The sequence below is a fragment of the Cydia splendana genome, chromosome 11, assembly GCF_910591565.1.
Source record: "Cydia splendana chromosome 11, ilCydSple1.2, whole genome shotgun sequence".
NCBI classification, from domain to species: Eukaryota; Metazoa; Arthropoda; class Insecta; order Lepidoptera; family Tortricidae; genus Cydia; species Cydia splendana.
In genome coordinates this window covers 15,645,089-15,665,160 of record NC_085970.1, presented here as the reverse complement: position 1 = coordinate 15,665,160, position 20,072 = coordinate 15,645,089, and the positions used below count along the sequence as shown (strand labels likewise).

General features: G+C 34.2%; 1 protein-coding gene across 1 annotated transcript in view; it reads right to left on the bottom strand.

Moving 5' to 3' along the window:
- Positions 1-15,028: 15,028 nt before the first annotated feature.
- The window catches only part of LOC134795065 (uncharacterized), a 32,577-nt gene continuing 27,533 nt past the window's right edge, over positions 15,029-20,072 (bottom strand). Inside the window, exon 2 of the mRNA XM_063766904.1 lies at positions 15,029-15,256. Within this exon, the coding sequence (XP_063622974.1) occupies positions 15,201-15,256 (56 nt within the window). The 3' untranslated portion in view covers positions 15,029-15,200. The remainder of the gene's footprint in view (positions 15,257-20,072) is intronic.

The following is a 20,072-nucleotide window of genomic DNA, read 5'->3' as shown; positions in this document are numbered from 1 at the left end:
AAATGGTGGTAATGATGTGGGTTATTTTTTAAATTATCATGGTTTCCTTTTATACTAGAGACCGTCTACGTTAACTTTGCAACGACTTGGATAGAACAAATTGCGGGAGTGTCATTGTTTCATAGAAATCTGACATTAATAATGACATCGCCTCACTTTGTCATTGTAAATGCGATACAGAGGTACCTTGGTCCGACTTTATCACTTTTTATCGCAGCAAAAAAATAACCCAAATTCAAAATGTTATTATTATGTATGTCTATGTCTACGTCATTTATGCAACATACGACTGAATGTTATACGTATTCCCCAACCCCTTAAGGTGAAATTTAGATGGTGACTGGAGCAGCATTCCCTGTTGCAACATTAAGGTGACAGTCCATTTCCAACGACAGCAGCACTACCATTCATTTTAACATCGCATCGTGCTGCGCGCATCATGTTTCTATTGACTCTCGTTAACAATTTTTTCCGAACTCCCTTTTTGCACAATGTACTAAGCTAGCTATTACGGTATTCTTGTCATCAAATTCCCAATTTTATTTACTGGTTTTCCCCGGAATGTTGCGGTTGTTATGCGTCATGGGGTAGTATAATATCTGAATCACAACAACGATATGTCATGTCATGAAATTCAACATACAAATGGTAAAACCTTTTAAATAGGTAGGTGGCCAGTTTGTCTCCGTACAAAGTCTATTACGACGGTCCTTATTCAACACGATATTTACATTAAACTGTTATTCACAACATGTAAATAATAAATGTAACCTGAAAGTAACCAGTATAAATGTTATTTCGTCAACTATACCACATGGCGCCATATAGCGCCATCTACCACAGCAGACAAGGTGGGTACGATTATTTTCTTACACTTTACATCTCTTCTTCATTTTTTTGCTTTCAACATAAACTTATGTTACATAAGTGCCAGCCGTCTGAAGGTCCTCTTTTGAATACGACACAAACGTCTGGTGAATTAGGTTTGTCGCGATCTAATAAATCGAATCCATTGTATGCAGATGAAGCATTATTTTTCCTTTACTTGCATAGAAAATTATTCGGAACATTAATGTTTACATTCGATATGCAGTCCGTCAGTTTTAAATAAATTATACTTAAGTGGTTTGCAGGGGGCCATAATTTGAAACGCTGAAATATGTAAAGTACTTACACTTTATGTACGTACCATCGCTCACACTGTTAACTGTACATCGGTGGGCTTTATGCCTTTTGTAAGAAAGTCCACTAATGTACAGAGTGTTTCTATTTGTACATAGTACAGAACCCAATGGGCCTAGAAATTGGTCATAAATAATCGCGTTATCGCATATTATGTTACATATGTCATATATTATTATTATTTTTTGTTATCCTAGTTTAGTGTCCCACTGCATGTACTATTTATCAAATTATATACCTGTTGTAGTCACTTACAGATATAGATAGAACACAACAATTAATAAATACATATATGCAGGTTGTTACTACCTAATAAGTCAGATTTCCGAAATTTGAATCAGAAATCTCAGGTTTGTGAACCCAAAGAAAGTGCTGTGTCCTCTTAAGTGCGCCTTTTGTACGATAAGTTTTTTAAAGACTAAATTATTATTAATGACTAAAAAAGGTCAGTAATTATGATACATTACTAATTATAATGACAGTAAGACGGTATCGAGGGTCAGTTGCAATGTCATGCTAATTAGAAGAACATGCGTTTTTAAAGCCTTATAACTTATAGCCCCGACCCTAAAAAATAATTAAGTATTAAGAACAATATTCCTACAAACGTACTATGATGACATTGATGTTGTAAGGTCTTATATGTAGGAAATAACCATGAATTTCTGATTTATCATATTTTTCGGGATACTTTGAGTCTAAACTTAATTTAATCCTTTATTTTCTTGTTTCTGGTAATTATAAAAAAAAAATTTGCAAGTCGTCAGAGTTTCCGGAGCTTACTTTTCTATGACATGACAAGCGATCATGTGATGCTTTCCATAGAAAACGATACGCCGGAATACGGCCCGGTCTAACGTGAGTCATCCTTAAGTGCTATATGTCACATAGAAAAAAAATTAGGTACCTAAGCTTCATTACCTAAACTTTCGCTTTCCGGGAGCAGAAATTACTTTACAGTATCTGCAATTTTAATATCATATTAAGCTATGTATTTTAGAATTAACATACCTTCCTAATCTAATACCAACCGCACCATGTACCTAAAAGTGTCAAAAAACGGGGTAAAAAGATGCGCTTGCGTCGCGTGCCGCGTAGTTTTAATTAATTCAGCCAGGTGGCGTGTGGCAGATGGCCATTTACATATCTGTCGTTTGGACTTAGTTTAATTAGGCCGCCGAACAACACACAGTTATTTTATTGGTTTGGAGAGGTTCCGGGTTCAAGTCTCAATTACCCGGGCCATTTAGGAAAAATTCATAGGTACAATTAGGTCTTACATTAGAATGGTGAACAAGCTAAGTTTGTAGTAGTAGTCTACAGAATATCTTTGTGTACTATGTTCAAGTATTTTATAAAATCTTCTAATGTGTTGAATTTTCTATTGTTTTACATTACATTACTGGCATGAAAAAAAAAAACAAGTCGGAAAAATATACCAGACATACATACAATGGCATTCAAAATGAATGAAAGAATGAGGATAATGTGTAATTCATATCTGCATAACAATTAACAAATTATACTTACTAAATACTTTTTAATTCATCAAATACTTTATTTTCAACAAAACACAAATGGGTAGAAACATAATAAGAAACTTAAATTAAAAACTTATAAACCATTAGGTAATTTTTGATTTATCATACATATTTATATTATTTGTATGAGTACTTTGGGTCTAAACTTAATTTAATCCTTTATTTTCTTGTTTCTGGTAATCAGGAAAAAAATAAGCATCAAATAGGTAATACGGACAATTCTTGCGTCTCTTGCAAAGTTTCAGTTTTATTTACTAAGATAAATCCAACTGTTAGATTTGAGATTTTGGGATTAAGAAAAGGTAATAGGGTAGATATTTCCTAAGAGGGTGAGTGGATTTGTCCGAGTTTGAAGTTAAGCGACTCATGTACGGAAGCTTAGAGTATTATTTTAATAACCGGAGTCGCCTTTAAGAGCTTACCCCTCTGCCGAAAACCTTGCACAATTGTGCAAACTTTTGTATGGACTGACATGGCTATTTGTAAGTACGTTACGTACAAATCAAATCATGTAAGTACCAATAGCCATACATTTGACGTGCCCCTCCCCCGCAAAAATCGGCAGTCTGTTTTGTACGGAAATAACAGCTAAGCCGTCTCCAGTAGCGATCACCAAACCGTAGCATTGTTTGCATGATACCGTCCAAGTGTCCTAACTTAACCAACATTAACCGAACAAACCGAAAAATTACACCTTTCTTTCCGCAACTAATTTGCCTTTTCACGGTTAGAAGCTACCCTGTAATTGGTATCTTCAATCTAAGTCGGGGGTGAACGCCAGCGCAGCGCCAGGTGAGCCTTACTGGTGTCTACACATCTGGGGGATGGGATACGAATGTGTTAGAAATGACCATTGCGTTAACATTTAACTTTAAAAACGTTTTAAGTTTCGAATTTTGTTTGATTTTGTAGGTTTTACGTATACCTAATACTCGTACTTATGTTAAATCGTTGATGGCATTGCACATGAAATAAAAACACCTGTCTCTTAGCCTTTGATCGGGACAGAGGCATGACCTAATTATTTTACAATTTAGGCACATAAAAGACCGTTTAGGTAAGAACCTCCGTTACAGTTAAATTTAATTTCTGGCCCCTTTCCTACCTTGTCACAGTGACAATCAATATGAAAGTCGTCAAAGGAGGTAAGAAACTAAATTCTTTGACTGTACAGTCGCCATCAGATATATCGGAGCGGCCAAGGTGCTCACAAATATCGGAACACGCCTCTATTGTCAGGGCGTTAGAGCGCGTGTTCAGATATTGTGAACACCTTGGCCGCTCCTATATATCTGATGGCGACTGTACCTACCTACATCTAAATGTTTGAACACGAGAGTTTCAGGCTTGAAACGGTTCGAAATCGAAACTGCATTCTATTCGCCTTCGGTTGTAAGGAATCCCAAAAAAAAAACTTTCAAAATAAATCAAATTACAAGAGAGTATTATGCATATAGGCATAGAGAGACTACAAATAGTAGATCCAATCAAATATAATATAATAACTGGTGTCTTGAGCTTGTTACTTTTGTATACTTATATAAAATAAGGTGTAAACATTGGTAAGTCTATGATCGGGCCGTCTTCATTACGCCGTAAGCAATCGGGGGGTAGGCAGTAAATTGCCTTTAAACCAATTTGACCACACCTGGCCGAACCGGGCCGTACGCTAAGACGTTATTGTTCTTAATCTTTGCCTATTATCTTTAGGGGATGATTAGAACATTTGGAAGACAATGGCTAACAGAAAAGAATAGCTTATATGATATCAACTGGGAAGGTAAATAAAATATATCCCCATCAAATGAGTATGACTGAAAGTTAAATGTGAAGAAAGTTTCTTTTTTTAATTGTAAAAATTATGTCACTCTGGGGAGTAATAAAATAATATTTTAAAACGTCACCGCAAGTTTTAGTAATGTCAATGTTTTCCTTAATGTAATTGTGTTTTCCTTAGTGTAATGATCAATTAAACTATTTTGACTGCAATCGTCATCTTAATAATTATTATCTCGAGCTACCATGTAAACATAATAAAAGTATTAACTTGACAAAAAGACATTTCGACGATTAGTGTGTTAGATTATATAATACGCCCAATTTGCAAATTTATCTAGAAAACTAGCTACTAAGGTTTGCCAGAAACCTGGCGATTTACAGCGAGCGTTTTTCGTATTCTGGACATTCTAATCCACATACACTACTGTTCATGTTTGGACTGTCGTGACCATATGCAGACGAATCGTAAATTGTGCCATACCCCACTTTGTCTAAACGCATCCCTCGTAAAACCGACATACCACAAAATGCCTGCGCACGCGCCCCCGCTGTAGCGTTAAATTTATACAGATCATTGTTTTGTGGACAGTTTTACGTAATATGATGACATATAATAATAGTCATAATGTCGTGTTTAATCTGCATTGGGAAATGCGCGCTTGGTGAACCATACGTTCCGAAAGTAACAAATTATATATACTTAAATTTGTTTTTACACAAAATCTTAATAGGTACAGATCAATTGATATAAAAATCAATGTAAATCAATATGAAGTTCATTACTTGAAATGAGAATTACAATTTCATTGAAAATGTACCTTTTATTTTTATTTTTTGTGTAAGACTGAATACTTTAAGTTTTAATTTTATAATTTTAATCATTTTTAAGTGTACCTATTTATTGTTTTATTATTGTGTACGTAATTTTAATTATTTTAATTCAATATGGATCATCTGTTATCTGCAATAAAGAATTGAATATGAATATGAATTCCATCTTTTTTATTTTATGTAATTCAATTTAATTTTATTAATTCACAGTGTACCTGTATATGATCATACGCACCACTTGCCTCTTTTTAAATGTCTGTTGACAGAATGGCAGTATACATATAAGTATCAAAGTAGAAATAACTGGTCATAATGTTTCTGTGTCAGATAGACATGGTCATGATAGAGTTCAGAGGAAAGTGGACGACCCCTTTTTTATACAAACATTTTCCCTATTTTTCTCTCAGATTATTGCGAAAAAATTTCAATCATATTATTGGAAGCTCCCAACTTTTACATAAATTAAAAATAGAGAAATGCCACACAAAGGGGCATAGCTGCTAATATAATATATCAAATTGTGTAAAACTATTTACTGTAATGTGATTAGGTATCCATAAAGAAAGATGGGGAACTACGTTTGTATAGAAAAGCGGTTCTCCGGTTACCTTTTATTACCCGACTACGGCAACGCAAAAGGAGGGTTATCTTAATTAGATAAATCGTGTTTAGTTATTTATTGTGTAGATAGGTAAAATGAGATCTAATGAGACCCATTCAAAACAATGAAACGGCAATTATTTACTGTAATATTGCAGCAACTCTTATCTTACTGTACTTTTATGAGTTCTTAAAGTTCTTAGCCTTGTTAAATGCCTGTCTTTATAATTTATATTGTTTTATTATGCTTAGTGCCGACTTAAAACACTTGAGTATGAGCTTTTAAATTGGTAATTTCTGATATAAAATGAAAGAATCGTTTTCTATGAATTATGTAATTTATTTATGTGTCGTGTACGAGGTATACCATATTGGAGTTTCAGGCGCTTAACGCCATCTCTCGTCGAGTAGAGGAACCGAATTTAGGAAAAATTCATTGCGTGAAACCTGAAATCGTTTACAAAAACATTACGAATTCGTCTATTTAGAAATAAAATACGGTTTATTTGATGATTGATAGCTGCTGTGAATTGCAGTGCTGTAAAATAACTTTTAATTTGCTAATTAAGCAAATAAGACGACAGCAAACAGTTATTTAACTAAAACATTTCTAAATATTATATTCTTGTTGCACTTTTACTCGTAGACCTACCTTGAAGACCTTAAAGGTATATCAAATACAAATTAAGAATAGTTTAAAAGACACGAAGTACTCCTAAGCTTCCTGGTTCAGATACTTAATGATACAAGCATGAACAAAGAGAACACTGGAAATGTACAATTTTGGTACATTTGAGATGAGCACAGATGGAGGTCTTTTAATACTACACATACCTACTTAGTTTTTTTGCGGCTTGCAGGTACCTATGTGAGTTATAAAATACCTGAATTGTATTATGATAGATAATTATAATTTATTTTCACTCTAACACCATCGTACCTTCACACCCGTTTCAATTAAACCCCTAATAAACCGCCCCGCTGAAATCAAAGGCAGATGCGTAAAGATAATTCAATATAGACTGCGCCGGCGCAAGCTGCGCGGACAATGGCCAATCAACGCACGCGCATTCTGTTCCAAATTCGATTTTTTAGCCATGGCTGGCGAAAGGGTGAAATGTGTCTTTCAATCATAAAAGCTAGCTGAATCTATACAGATTCAGTGTAATGTGTTTTTAGCGATAGGACCGCCTGTTGTTTAACCTCTTCTTCCTGTATTATTTGTATTGTTTTCTGTAATGAGGAGTAAAGAGTATTTGTATTGTATTGTAATAAATTACTTATAATGAGGTCACAGCCCATAGATTATTATGGTTCTAACTTTCCTGCAGTTAAACAAAAATCTGTAATTTATGTGTTTCTGTTTCTAATTCTATGGATTCTAGATATAAATCGGAATAAGTTGATTAACCTGAATTAATTACATAAATATTAAAACTCATGTAACACCTCCTAGTGTGACAAATGAGTAATCACTCAATGCTAATAATCAAGTTAATGGTGCAAGAACTGTGAAGATGGTAACCCTACCACAAAGTGTAAATGTCAAGCCAACCTCACCTTTTGACCCCGCATTGCATGTAAGTACGTAAATCAACTTTCTTTTCTTTTTTGCATAGCAATGCGGCTTAAATGACCGCTAATTTGACGATTGTCATATTTTTATCCCGACAATTTTTCTGTTGCGGGTGAATTCATTAAAATTAGACCTTAAGATTAAGCAAAAAGAGTCCTCGTAAAGCGCAACTGTTTTACAAATGGTTCATTTCTTTTGTCAGTTTATGTTTGTTGTCAAATATGTTTTGTTAGGAACACTGGTTGAGCGCGTGCTTGTTTGTCTAAAACACAATATGAAATTAATGAAAAACTTGTATTTGCCAACTTGCTGAAGATTTTTTTAATTCTTGTCTGTTATAAATGAATGCATTGAGTGGGTACCTATTTATTTTCATGGTCCATGAAAGGCTTAGAAATAAGTTCAATAATTCACCGTTCGCAGACGTTTCTGCTTGATAAAAAATTTATTCATGAAAAGGCTTGTATTTGAAAGCATGTTAGGCAGCTGCATCTCAAAATATATTTTATAGAGATTAACACATTTATATAATAGGATAGATAAATAGAAAAATATCAATCATGTGACTGGTTATTGGCACACGGCAGTAAAATATACAGCCTAAATAAAAATAATACAACTAGAACACAATAATAATGTATGTTGTATGTGTTCAATAAATAATTGCATTTTTGTTATATTCTCTCGTAGATTAGGTACATTAATGAAAAACTTAGGGTGGAATCACATCTATCAGCATCGAGCCGCATTTTATATATGAGAAATCGCTCGTTAGTATGAAGATGCGTACGCATCGAAAAGCTGAAAGCATGCGTACGCATCTTCATACTAACGAGCAATTTCTCATATATAAAATGCGGCTCGATGCTGATAGATGTGATTCCACCCTTAACCAACTTGAATATTAGACATTAGGGTGTCCAAATTAGCTTTAACTGGCTTTCTTAACCTTAACGCCTGCCTTCATTCTTGTTAAGTTATGATGGTTAACACACGTTGCTAAGACGTATTCCAAGGCGTCTTAACACCTTATACGACGCAAACTTTGTCTCAAGTTGAATGCTTAATATTGTGTTTAGATAAAGTCTACTTACTCGTTAGATATTCTTAAATATAGACTATTTCATTAGTATTTGCATCTTGTATACCATTTTCAGACATGTAGACCTAATCATAATCAGTATTATGCGCCTGTCAATAATTTCAGTACATTTCTTTATCAAGTGTCGAAGAATGCGTAAAGACACAGATTAATAAATAGTTACTACGTAACAGATACTTCATTCCCAAACAAAAGCAAAAATACCTACGCTATAATAGCCTACAGAACCTTAATAATAATACCTGCTGCTCAGGACAAGAAGAAATGTACCATAATTACGCACGCAAAGAGTCGAGACTGTGTTGCCCGCCGTTCGAGTCACGTGCCAACGCGTCATCGTAAGAATGCGCTAGGGTTGTAGCTACCCTACCTATGATGATTATTGTAATAAAACGAATGTTGCGAATCAAAAATGTTTTAGTTTTAATATAATGATTTATAATTTTTTTACTTCTCGGAATTCTCTGTTATTAAAATTTAATAAGTAAGGTTTACTCGGGTAATTCCGAATGTCGAAAACTGTCGGATAATTCCGAAAGAGACTTTTATTATGACGGAATTAAGGGTGATTTTCATCTGAATTTCGGAATTATCCGACATTCGGTAATACCCGAATACACCTTAGTTGAAAATATCCTAAATCGCTTAATAATTTTAATAAATATTCAGGAGCAAAGCAACGGGCAATCAACGGGTTTTAAAAGTTGTAATACGGTGCTACCAGGCCGATTAATTATTACGTCGTCAAAGTTATTTAAAAATACTTTTTCTAACCCTTCAATATAATTATTAAACTTTCAGGTGGGACCTTTAGCCCGCCATAAAAAGATGAATTTTTATTATAGGCTTTTTCCTTTGTTTTTTTGACTTTTTCACCCATCTACTGCACAATAATTACGTGGTTTCGGCATTTCGAAGCATAAGCGCGGGAAACGCGCGGTGCAATGCGGTGCGAGCGCTGAGGCGGGCGTTCGGCGGCCCTCTGTCGGTTGTATCGTCGACGATACGCCGAGCGGTAGGCATATAGCGCGTGGCCTTGAGCGTGTGACGGAGGCCTGGTAAAGATACTTTGCGTTGCGCTACGTTTTCTGTTTTGTTATATTACATTTTAATACTTGGTTCTGTTTGATAATGTATGGTAGTAAGATAAAAGTATTACCTATTACCACGTAGGGCTTAAACTAGCCGCGTAGTCGAAATACTAGGTCAATAAAATTAGGTTGATAAAAAAGTAGGGAGGCATTGGTCTTGCAACTTGCAATGGACTTCTTTCGGTTGATATGACTACGATGCCAACGATGATTATGATATGTAATTAATTCATAAAGCGGTAAGGGTACCTATGCACTTTTGCAGCTGCTGTGTGTAGGTACATTTGCTGTAGTTACATTACTTACAACTTCAAAACAAGCAAGGGAAACCTAAGCTCTTTGTATGACGTTAATTCTCTAAAAGGGTAATGAATAAAAATTATTGCGATTAGCACCGCTGCATACATATTTGGATGAATGGTGCGAAACTAATAGTTTTGTTAACTGTACATAAAACAATATAACAGAATTGTGATTGTGACTAATCCAGTTGATTTGAACCAAAACGGCGCATAGTAACAATTCAAAAACTGAGCAGTGACTTCATGGAAACATTCTCAATTCATTTGGTTTTAAAAACGAACTTTAACTAAGTAAAAATAGGGTTTAGTTTAAAAGAAAAAATAAGATATACAGTCAGCTCCTGTGTGTGGTATTAGTCATTCCTTCGGGATGCACTTCAGATCCTATGAGTCATCTTAGGCAGTCAACCGATTTGATTTCTGGGCCACTTACTACCTTGTCACAGCAACATTTATATATGACAACCCCCTATGCCATTCGTATTATTTGTCATTGTGGCAAGGTATGTACCTACGAATTAGACCAGTATTAAAAATCGTTGACTATAACGCTAACGCTAACATGATTTCAGATATTTATTCCTACTTGCATATAAATAATGATTTTAAGTTCCATATCACAACTCCTCAGCTCGGTTCTTAAAGAATATATTTTGTTAAAGAATTGCTACTTGATGATATGCAGGCGCGGCTTATTATTTAATTCTAAAGACACTCAAAACTTCAATTAAGAAACCTTAACATGTGCATGCAGAAACATTATGTACTTATACATAGGTACTTACTCCTCTGGCGCAGCGACCCAAAGTGTGTCTTGGCCTCCAATACGACTGCTTGTACTGATCCCGGTCCTGTGCCGTTTCTCGCCAGTTTTCAACCCGGAGCTCGCGCTGATCAGCGTCCACCACGACCGGGAAGTGGGTCAAATTTAACTTGCAAGATTTGACCCTTATATACAAAGGTCCAGTCAAAGAATTTAATTTCCGACCCATTTTGTACCTTGTCACTGTCACAGTCTCACAGTTACAATAGTATGAGGTCTCTAGTAGAGATGCAACGGATAGTTGTTTCGCCGGATATTCGGCCAGCGGAACTATACGTAAGTACATTTCGGTTTTTCAGGTGCGAATTCTGCAGGTTTGACCTGTTTCCTAGTGAACGTTCGCGCGGACACATTTCTAGGTTCGAAATGAGTGCGCGTGCAAGTCAGTGGAATGTTTAAATTGTTTAAAAATAATAAACAAGTACGACTATGACCGTGTCTGTTTCTTAAATCCAATTTGTTTACTCCAAAATCAAGCAATGTTAGATTAGATTAGATTAGATTTATTTATTTCATAATATGAAATTACAATATAAATTATTTTACACTAATCTATACGAATTTATATTATGTTACTATCCGGTATCCGGCCGGATAGTAGGTCACTTACCGGTATCCGGCCGGATAGTAAATTAATGGCCGGATAGGCCGGATACTAACCAAGTATCCGGTGCATCTCTAGTCTCTATAGCGACTTTCATATTGATTGTCACTGTGACAAGGTACGAAATGGATCGGAAATTAAATTCTATGACTACAAATACATTGCAAGTTAATAAAAAGCTTGTAAAAATCCATCTGCCACGACAATATATGTACAATACGGGAACGCCCACTTGCCATCTCCATCCTACTCCGTGTAAAATTCAGACGTATCCGAGCCTGGCATGGCAACAAGCTAACATAACTCCCGTATGAGTCAGCGGGATGGCCGATGTGATGAATCACGAACTCTTTACTCCCTTGTTTCTTTTATTTGGGAGAATTGCTATTTAGGAAGCGCAGGCGCTTGGAGTATGTGTCTCAACATTTAAGGGGCCTTTCAGTTGTTCGGAACTGTCAAAATTTTGTTCTAACTGACAGGCCGATACCGTCCGGCGGACTGTTAATCAGTGGGCCCCTAAACGTTTAGGAAATGCATAGGCATTTCATTCATTCATTCATACCTAGAACATAGGTTCTAGTACGTCTACCATCAGTTTTGACATTGACATATACTCTCACGTTTGTTTGTGCTTAGGAATAAATTCTATTCTATTCTATGTATACAATATTGGTTTGTCCAATAAATTAGGAAACTTAATTACCTAGCCTTAGGTCACCATCAAGTATGATGTATGATTAAAAATGGTTGTGCAATTATAACAAAATATATAAATTTTTCAATGCATTTATTGAATGTTTGTTCACATTTCCGATTAGTAAAACGTTTTTACACAGTATACGATTTATACAGTTCAAACTTATTAAATGATTTATTATCATTTAGTTACTAGATATAGTTTGGCCAGCCAACCATGTCAGTAAGTACTTATATAGTACCTATAATATTTTTCACATAGCTTGGGTATGGTGATAGCTGTCATCTCCATACAATTTATAACTTTAAAACGTTAAACTGGATGACAGTTATTACCGTACCCAAGCTATATATATTATAATAACTATAGTCAGGCACACCCATATTTTGTCCGTAGAAAAGGGCCCTAAATTTAAAATTAGTGTGTTACATCCAAGCCGCCTTTTCCTACTGAGAAATTGGTTTGCCAGACTATAAAAACAAACTCGCCTCTTTCTACGAATGCTACCGTAAGAAAGAGACGCAGTCTTCTTTTCTCTTTCTCTTTTTATGGCAATTTTAGTGACATGTTTGGCTGACCCGACTTCTTAAGACCATTTTTCAAAAAAAAATGTTTATTATTTCATGCAAGAGTTATAATAGGAATTAAGAGTTCCTTTTTTTCGGCAGTGTTCATAAAAAATTAAATACACCGCAAAAATAGGGAAGTCAACTATGGGATCTAAATTCGGCTCGGACATAAACTTACAAATTCTGAATAATGGTCTAAAACGTAATTTATTAATAATTATTAACACTTCTTAAAATGTTCTAAATGCGCACCAAGTTATAGGGTTTAACCCAAAAATTTAGGAATATTTCATTATTCTAATTATTTCATATCTAATTAAGCGTATACATAATATAAACACAAAAAAAATCATCGAATTATACAGGGTGTTTTTGAGATGTGACAATTATAGCATTTCCAAAAATATTGGAAGGTTCAAAAGATCGCGATATTTTGATTGTCACGGGAGCTGCGTATTTAGTACTGAAATTGTTTTGCTGCATAAAAATTAATAATTGTGGACCTAGGGGGCTGTCCATAAATTACGTCATCGATTTTTGACGATTTTTGACCCCCCCCCCCCCCCCCCTATAATCATCCAAAAATCATGCTTCAAATGACCCCATTTCCTCCTACTTCATGCTACCGTCATCCGATGTCCAGACCCCCCCCCCCCCCCCTAATTTGAAATGACGTAATTTATGAATAGCCCCTAGGTAGTAGGTATGACAAAAATAATTAAAACATACATTTTAGGCAAGTACTTTCAGTTCTAAATGAATTCTAATATTATAATTTTATGTTGAATCTATGGCTAAATTTAATTGTAACTACAAATGATACTTTAAACATATTTATAAACGATGTCGTATCAATTGGAGTTACTCGAACGTTATAATTTTATAAAGCAGTCTTATACAGTTTCTTAGAAAGAAATCGAAAAGCAGCCACATTTTTCCTATTTCGTACAGTATCGGAATCCCCAAGGTTGTAAAATGGCCCCAAGAAAATTTTACCTATCTTTTAGGCATTTCTCAGAAAGTAGGTATGGAGTTATGTCTAATTATCACCACCCTTTCCTTTAGTTTTATGTGTGGTCGTAGAAATTAGACGACAGACATATTTGACGTTATCTATGAAAAGGGATCTTTGTGTCGATGGCGCTTACGCCATTATTAACGATGCTCCGATATAAATACAATGCCGCGCGACGCTGTGCGGCGTAAGCGCCATCGACAATAAGGTCCCTTTTCATAGATAATGCCCCATATTTTCTGAAAATGGCCATATTCGATCCGCTCGTAATTTCACATCTAAGAGAATGAGAAGTGTGTTCTACAAAACTAAACAAAAATATTAGCCTACAGCCATTTTTAATTTATAGTTTAATAGCAAAATGTACAAATAATTTTAAAATGTACTATAAAAGCTCTTAAATCTAAGGGACAGATTATTAGGAAGCGTTCACACTGGATTTTACGGTAAAATAAGAAATTATTGCAGAGATCACAGACTAGATCATAAACAAACTTATAATAAAAAAGTGTTCAGTAACATAAAATGGATTTGACAGCTACTATTTCATGTTTAATTAGTAACATTTTAACGCATTGTTTGACATGCAAAAGGGCGTTTTCTGAAGAAAATAATACCTTCATAATTTGGAAAGTTTGTTTGGTTATTTTTTTTTTCACATTCATTGATTGATAGTGTTCCCATTCATATGCGGTTTGGATTGTTACAAAAATGAAAACATTTAATGGAACCTTGGAACCCTTTTATGTGGCAGAACCAATTTCTGATTCTGAATAGAAAAATACAAAACTTTAAATTCTCATACAAGTAAATGATATTATTTTCTGCGAAAACACCTGACAACAAAGATTTTTAACATCACTAACAGAATTTGATTTAAACAACTATTTAATAATAAACAATGTCAAAGTACAAGGTGTTATAACTAGTCGACGAAATTAAATTTCCACCAATTCGACAACAAGTTGTTCGAGAGATCGGTGTAAATTATATTTCGTCAACAATATAACTAAAGTTCCGCATGTAAAATTATATTACAGATTATAGATATACACTCACATGCTTTTGGTAACTGTAGCTACCAGCTGTCACCTTTATTTTTATTATGCTGAAAAATATCAATCATGTGAGTGGCTAAACTAATAAAACTCCAAACTAACTGTTTCATGAAAATGGAAATAATAAACCTTAGTTCATAACCGAAACTCACTATTCTGAAATACAGGCAAAAAAAAGTGGTGCTTGTATTTCTTCAATAATTAGCCATCTAGATTTTTTATAAAATGTTAAAAAACCAGTTAAAATTGATTTATCGAGTTAAATAATAACCAAATGGTCAGTTAGGTATAATTTAGGAAAACTTACACTACCTAATATTACAGCTAGGTATATAAATACATAATAAATTCATTTCGCACATAATTTAAAACATGCTATTATGAACAGCAAGTTGTTTATAATTATTATATAGTTTTAGTACTTAAGCTTCTAATTTTCTTTATCGCTTGACGCCGACTCTGTGCGTTTTCTTAAAGTCCAATAATCTGAAAACAAAGAAATATACAGGTTAAAATAATGTTAACTCTATTTACATCAGCACAATAGATATATTAAATTTATTTTTATAACACATAATAGTTAAAGAGGGAATTAAAATAAGCGGCAATTCATAATTTTATTTACGTTGACAAAACTACGGGGAATGCGGCACATATAGTGCGACATAAAATAATAGAAATCAAAAGAGGGCGCCACTTCCTACGTAACTGTCACATTTTTGACGTAAAATGCTTAAATTTAGTAAGGAAAATTTATGTTCCATTTTATTAAATTTCTACTATTTCATATTGCACTATACTCCTAATACCAAATAGGTATTAGGAGTAAAAGTCCAAAGTTTAGTAAATATCTTTTTATTATGTCTACAATGTTTTTATTTAGTTCTATTTAAGTTTTTATCATACAAAACGAATTGTCATATGGTACAAAATCAATCCTAACTAACTTTTCTATATAGGTAAGTACATACATATTGTGCAAAAACTGATTTAATCCTGCTAACTGATTCGCTCTAATTTTATCCCACGCAAGTTTATCGGATCGAACGATCAGTGATAGGATCACGATACAATGCCGATGGCGGGCGGAAAGATCCCGAATATGCACGTTCCAGGAATCGTTTAGTTTTATAGGGGATTTCGGAGGGATTTTAACGTGGGCTTGATTTTTATTAGAAGCCTGTATAATCAAATTGGAATAATTTCTAATATATGTTAATAATTAATATGTATTTAGAATATTGTTCGTTGAAACTTTAAAGTTGGATGCTGGGTGACAAAGAAAAAGTGATATACCTAATATTAATGACTGTGCTATTGATGAACAGTCATATAAACAAGAAAATAATATATTTGGAAAATCTTTACAGAGCTACATGAAATATGAACATATCATAACTTTTGTCGTGTAAGATATTATTTATTACACCAACTTCGAGGAGGATTCTTTAAACCAATTTCCAAAAACTAATTACAAATCCTACGCACCGAGAAAAAAAAAGAACAGCCGCGGTAAACCACGAACATTTTATTGTTAAGAAGTAAGGTACTTATTTTTAATATACTTGATATTATTTGAGGAGGCAGAGCTGCAACCAAGTATTACTTTCAAATATCAGCCTTACTTCCAAATGGAGAAGATTCAAATTGTAATAACACATTTTTGTAAGACGTCAAACATTTAAATGTTCCACTATACTCGACATTGTAAAACGTGTAAGCCAGGTAGCCGTCTCAATAAATACGCTTGGTTCTCCACAGTTTTTTTTATTTATTTTTCCTTGGTGTCAGCCACACTCCAAACCGGTTTTTATTTGCGTCCCTCTCTGACGTTAGATCGGTTTGTTTTTAGCAGTCAAAAGTCGTAATTGGAAACCTTTAGAGACACCACTCGGTAATAAAAGTTAAATATAAAAAAGGGGATCTTTCCGTGTGAGATAATTAAAATGACATTAAGATGGCATGGCATGGCCATTTTTATAGTATTTTTTAAAGATTCAAGTTTGAAAAAGTTAGAATTTCTTTAAGTAATTTTTTGTTGCTAGCAATTTAGGACACCGTCTTATTCTTAATGTAAATACATTTTTTATCGTCATTCCCTTCGACGGAATTTTCTGTTTTTCTGATATAAACTGTATGATACAGTTAGGTAAATCAAGTTTATAAAACACTCAAGAGTTGCTTTAAATAAAATTTGCATTTAAAAACTCGTTGTCATAAACTTTTATTGCTTTTGTGTTTGGCTGTAAAAAGGTACTTAGTGGTAAAAGTGTCATAAATAATTTGTAATTTGATATCAAGGTATGTTTGAAATCAAAGTATAGGATTTTCATAATTACGATGCAATCAGCTTAAAATCAATACCTATTATACTGTTTACATCTTAATATTTTTTTAGTGTTTATATGATTACAGATCATACGATAATAAATAAAAAATAAAAAAAAGATCACAAGATATCGGTCTGGTTGTGGTTTTTTTGTTACGCTTCGCCTTATTTTGCACTTTCGTCGAAACACAAATAATGAGTACGAATGAATCGTAAGTTAGGTACCTAAGTCATGTCCTGATATTTAATTAATGTGGGGATTTCATATTGATTGCGGGTTGGTAGGCCGTAAATATCGCTTTGTCTAAATTTAAAACTTATTCTTTAAGAAATAAGACTACAATTGTTTGTTAACACTAAAAATGTTTAACTCATTTTTATTGTTCAGATCATGATAAGAGAAATTAGCGAAGCCTACATTAAGGTTTATAGTTAAAAAGAAACTTTACGATCTTCTTAAGTAATAAAACTTACGTACAAGTATTAATGCATAATACTTTTATAGATTTTTGCACGTTATTTACAAGACAACATTTAATAGCAAGTATATGTTTCAAGATTAAATCAATATAAATAGAGGCTACATTTGAATCAACAAAATATTGTCTTATTTAAGTAATTGAATAAAAAACGGCAAAAAAATCACGTTTGTTGTATGGGACCCCTTAGCTCAGCCCTACTTAAATGTTTATTTTATTCTGTTTTTAGTATCTGCCTAGCTATCACGATTCATGAGATACAGCCTGGTGAGGTGACAGACAGACAGACGGACAGCGGAGTCTTAGTAATAGGTTCCCGTTTTTACCCTTTGGGTACAGTCGCCATCAGATATATCGGAGCGGCCAAGGTGTTCACAATATCTGAACACGCGCTCTAACGCCCTGACAATAGAGGCGTGTTCCGATATTTGTGAGCACCTTGGCCGCTCCGATATATCTGATGGCGACTGTACGAAACCCTAAAAAGGACTAAGGACATTAATTATGGAAAAAACTAGAAATAATTTCACAGCATGTTCGTTTCTAAACCATCATTTGACAAATATTTATATTATTTAAGTCATAATACCAACATTAATATAATTACACCGAATCAGATCGCTTACAAATCCATTTAAATATTGTATAATATCCCATGCAAACGAAACACGCGAGTGGACGCGAGGTTGTTCACTCTAACGGGAACTTTACGGCGTGTTAGTAAACAACGAGCATTATACATTTACTTACGGAGTATACTAACTTAACGCTAAACCGAAAACGAACTTAGAAAAAAAAACGCCTAAAAAGTAAAAAAAAAAAATAAAAAAAGAAATTTTCAATTTAGTGACGATATTCATTTTACCCTGTATACCATGTGTGAGGTGTGTAGCTGTGCAATAAAGAGTATTGTAAAATTCCATATATATTTGTAAAAAAATGTTTAAACATACGATTAAATCGACGAAAATCGAAATAGGAAATAGGATAGTACTTATCTACCCACAACACAAGCCTTATTTGAGCTTAGGTACTGTGGGACTAGGTCGGTTTGTGTAAAATTGTCCTTTAAGATTCATTTATTTATTAGGTACTTAGTTTATTTACTAAAAAAACTCAATTTCTGTGAGTGAAAACACATTCCAAACCATTTCTCAATTTCAAATACCTACATCAAAGTACATAACTTAATAATTTACAAACTGCAATGCGATATTTCGCATTTATACCGATTGGTAAATTTAGTTCCCACAAATCCCACATGTTGTCATGATTCAGAACGATTTCGTCCGAATTGGAGTTTGACACGAATTCGTGCCTCGATGACTGACGTTTTCCTGGAATACATTCTTTAAACTTTCTTTTCTTTACTTTGTTGTGAAATAACCAGCGAAATGTTAGACTCAAGTTGAAGGTATTTTAGGTATAATTTTTTTTTGTAGGCGTATTGCATATTTTTCTTTTTTTTTCAACCGTAGGAAATAGAGCCCAATGTGCTTTTGACTGCTGTGTGCTAAAATCAATCGCAGCTTTGTTGAACTATTGTTTGAAAAAAATCGTTCATGTACGGAATTTCACACAGACTGCTTTGGCCGCAACCTACAAAAACTTTTAGCATATTTTGATTAAAGAAATGAAAATAAACACAACCATACAAAATATATAATCTACAATCACCACAGATTATATAATAGTTCTTAAGATACCAATTTACCCGGTCCCAGCTCTGTTAGTGGGAGATGCACGCATGAGAAACGTTATTCTACTCAAATTCCTACTACCTATTACTATTAACGCACTTAATGTGACTTTTATCTGAAAAATCGTGCGCGAGTCCGAATCGCACTTGGCCGGTTATTAACCGTGTGTAAATGCAGTCTTTCGTTCCATTCGTCTTGCAAGGGTCACGCCTTTTATCAACAAACTTGCACGGTACATAGCAACAGAATCTGTAGGGACTGTTCCTTATCGGTTGGAACAAGGAAACAGTTATCGCAGGGTATTGCCCCAAGGGCCAGGTCAATGCGTTTTAAATGGAACATCGCTGGCTCGTGCCGACGGGAGATGCAACTAAAGCTGTTTTTAACTCCCAGACGTATTCGGATTTCAATATCGGGTTATGAATTAGATCTGGATTAGTTATGGATCTGATCTGTCAATGTCAAAAGTTACGTGTTTAGTTGCAGAAATGTCACTTTTGACATTGACAGATCAGATCCATAACTAATACAGATCTAATTCATAACCTGTTATTAAAATCCGAATACGCTACGTTGGAAGATGGGTGTTAATTTCAGTGTGACCAGGTCATAAGTCACATTTTTCGTGACTTTGGGCCCTGGACTGTAACATGTGCACGACTTCTGATTGTGCCGAACTTGGCCGGTTTTTTATTTATTTCATAATGCAAATACAAAAATTTGCAATTAAAATGTGACCTTTCATTAAACGAAACGTTACTTATGACGAGCTCTCCAACGGATGACCAAATATG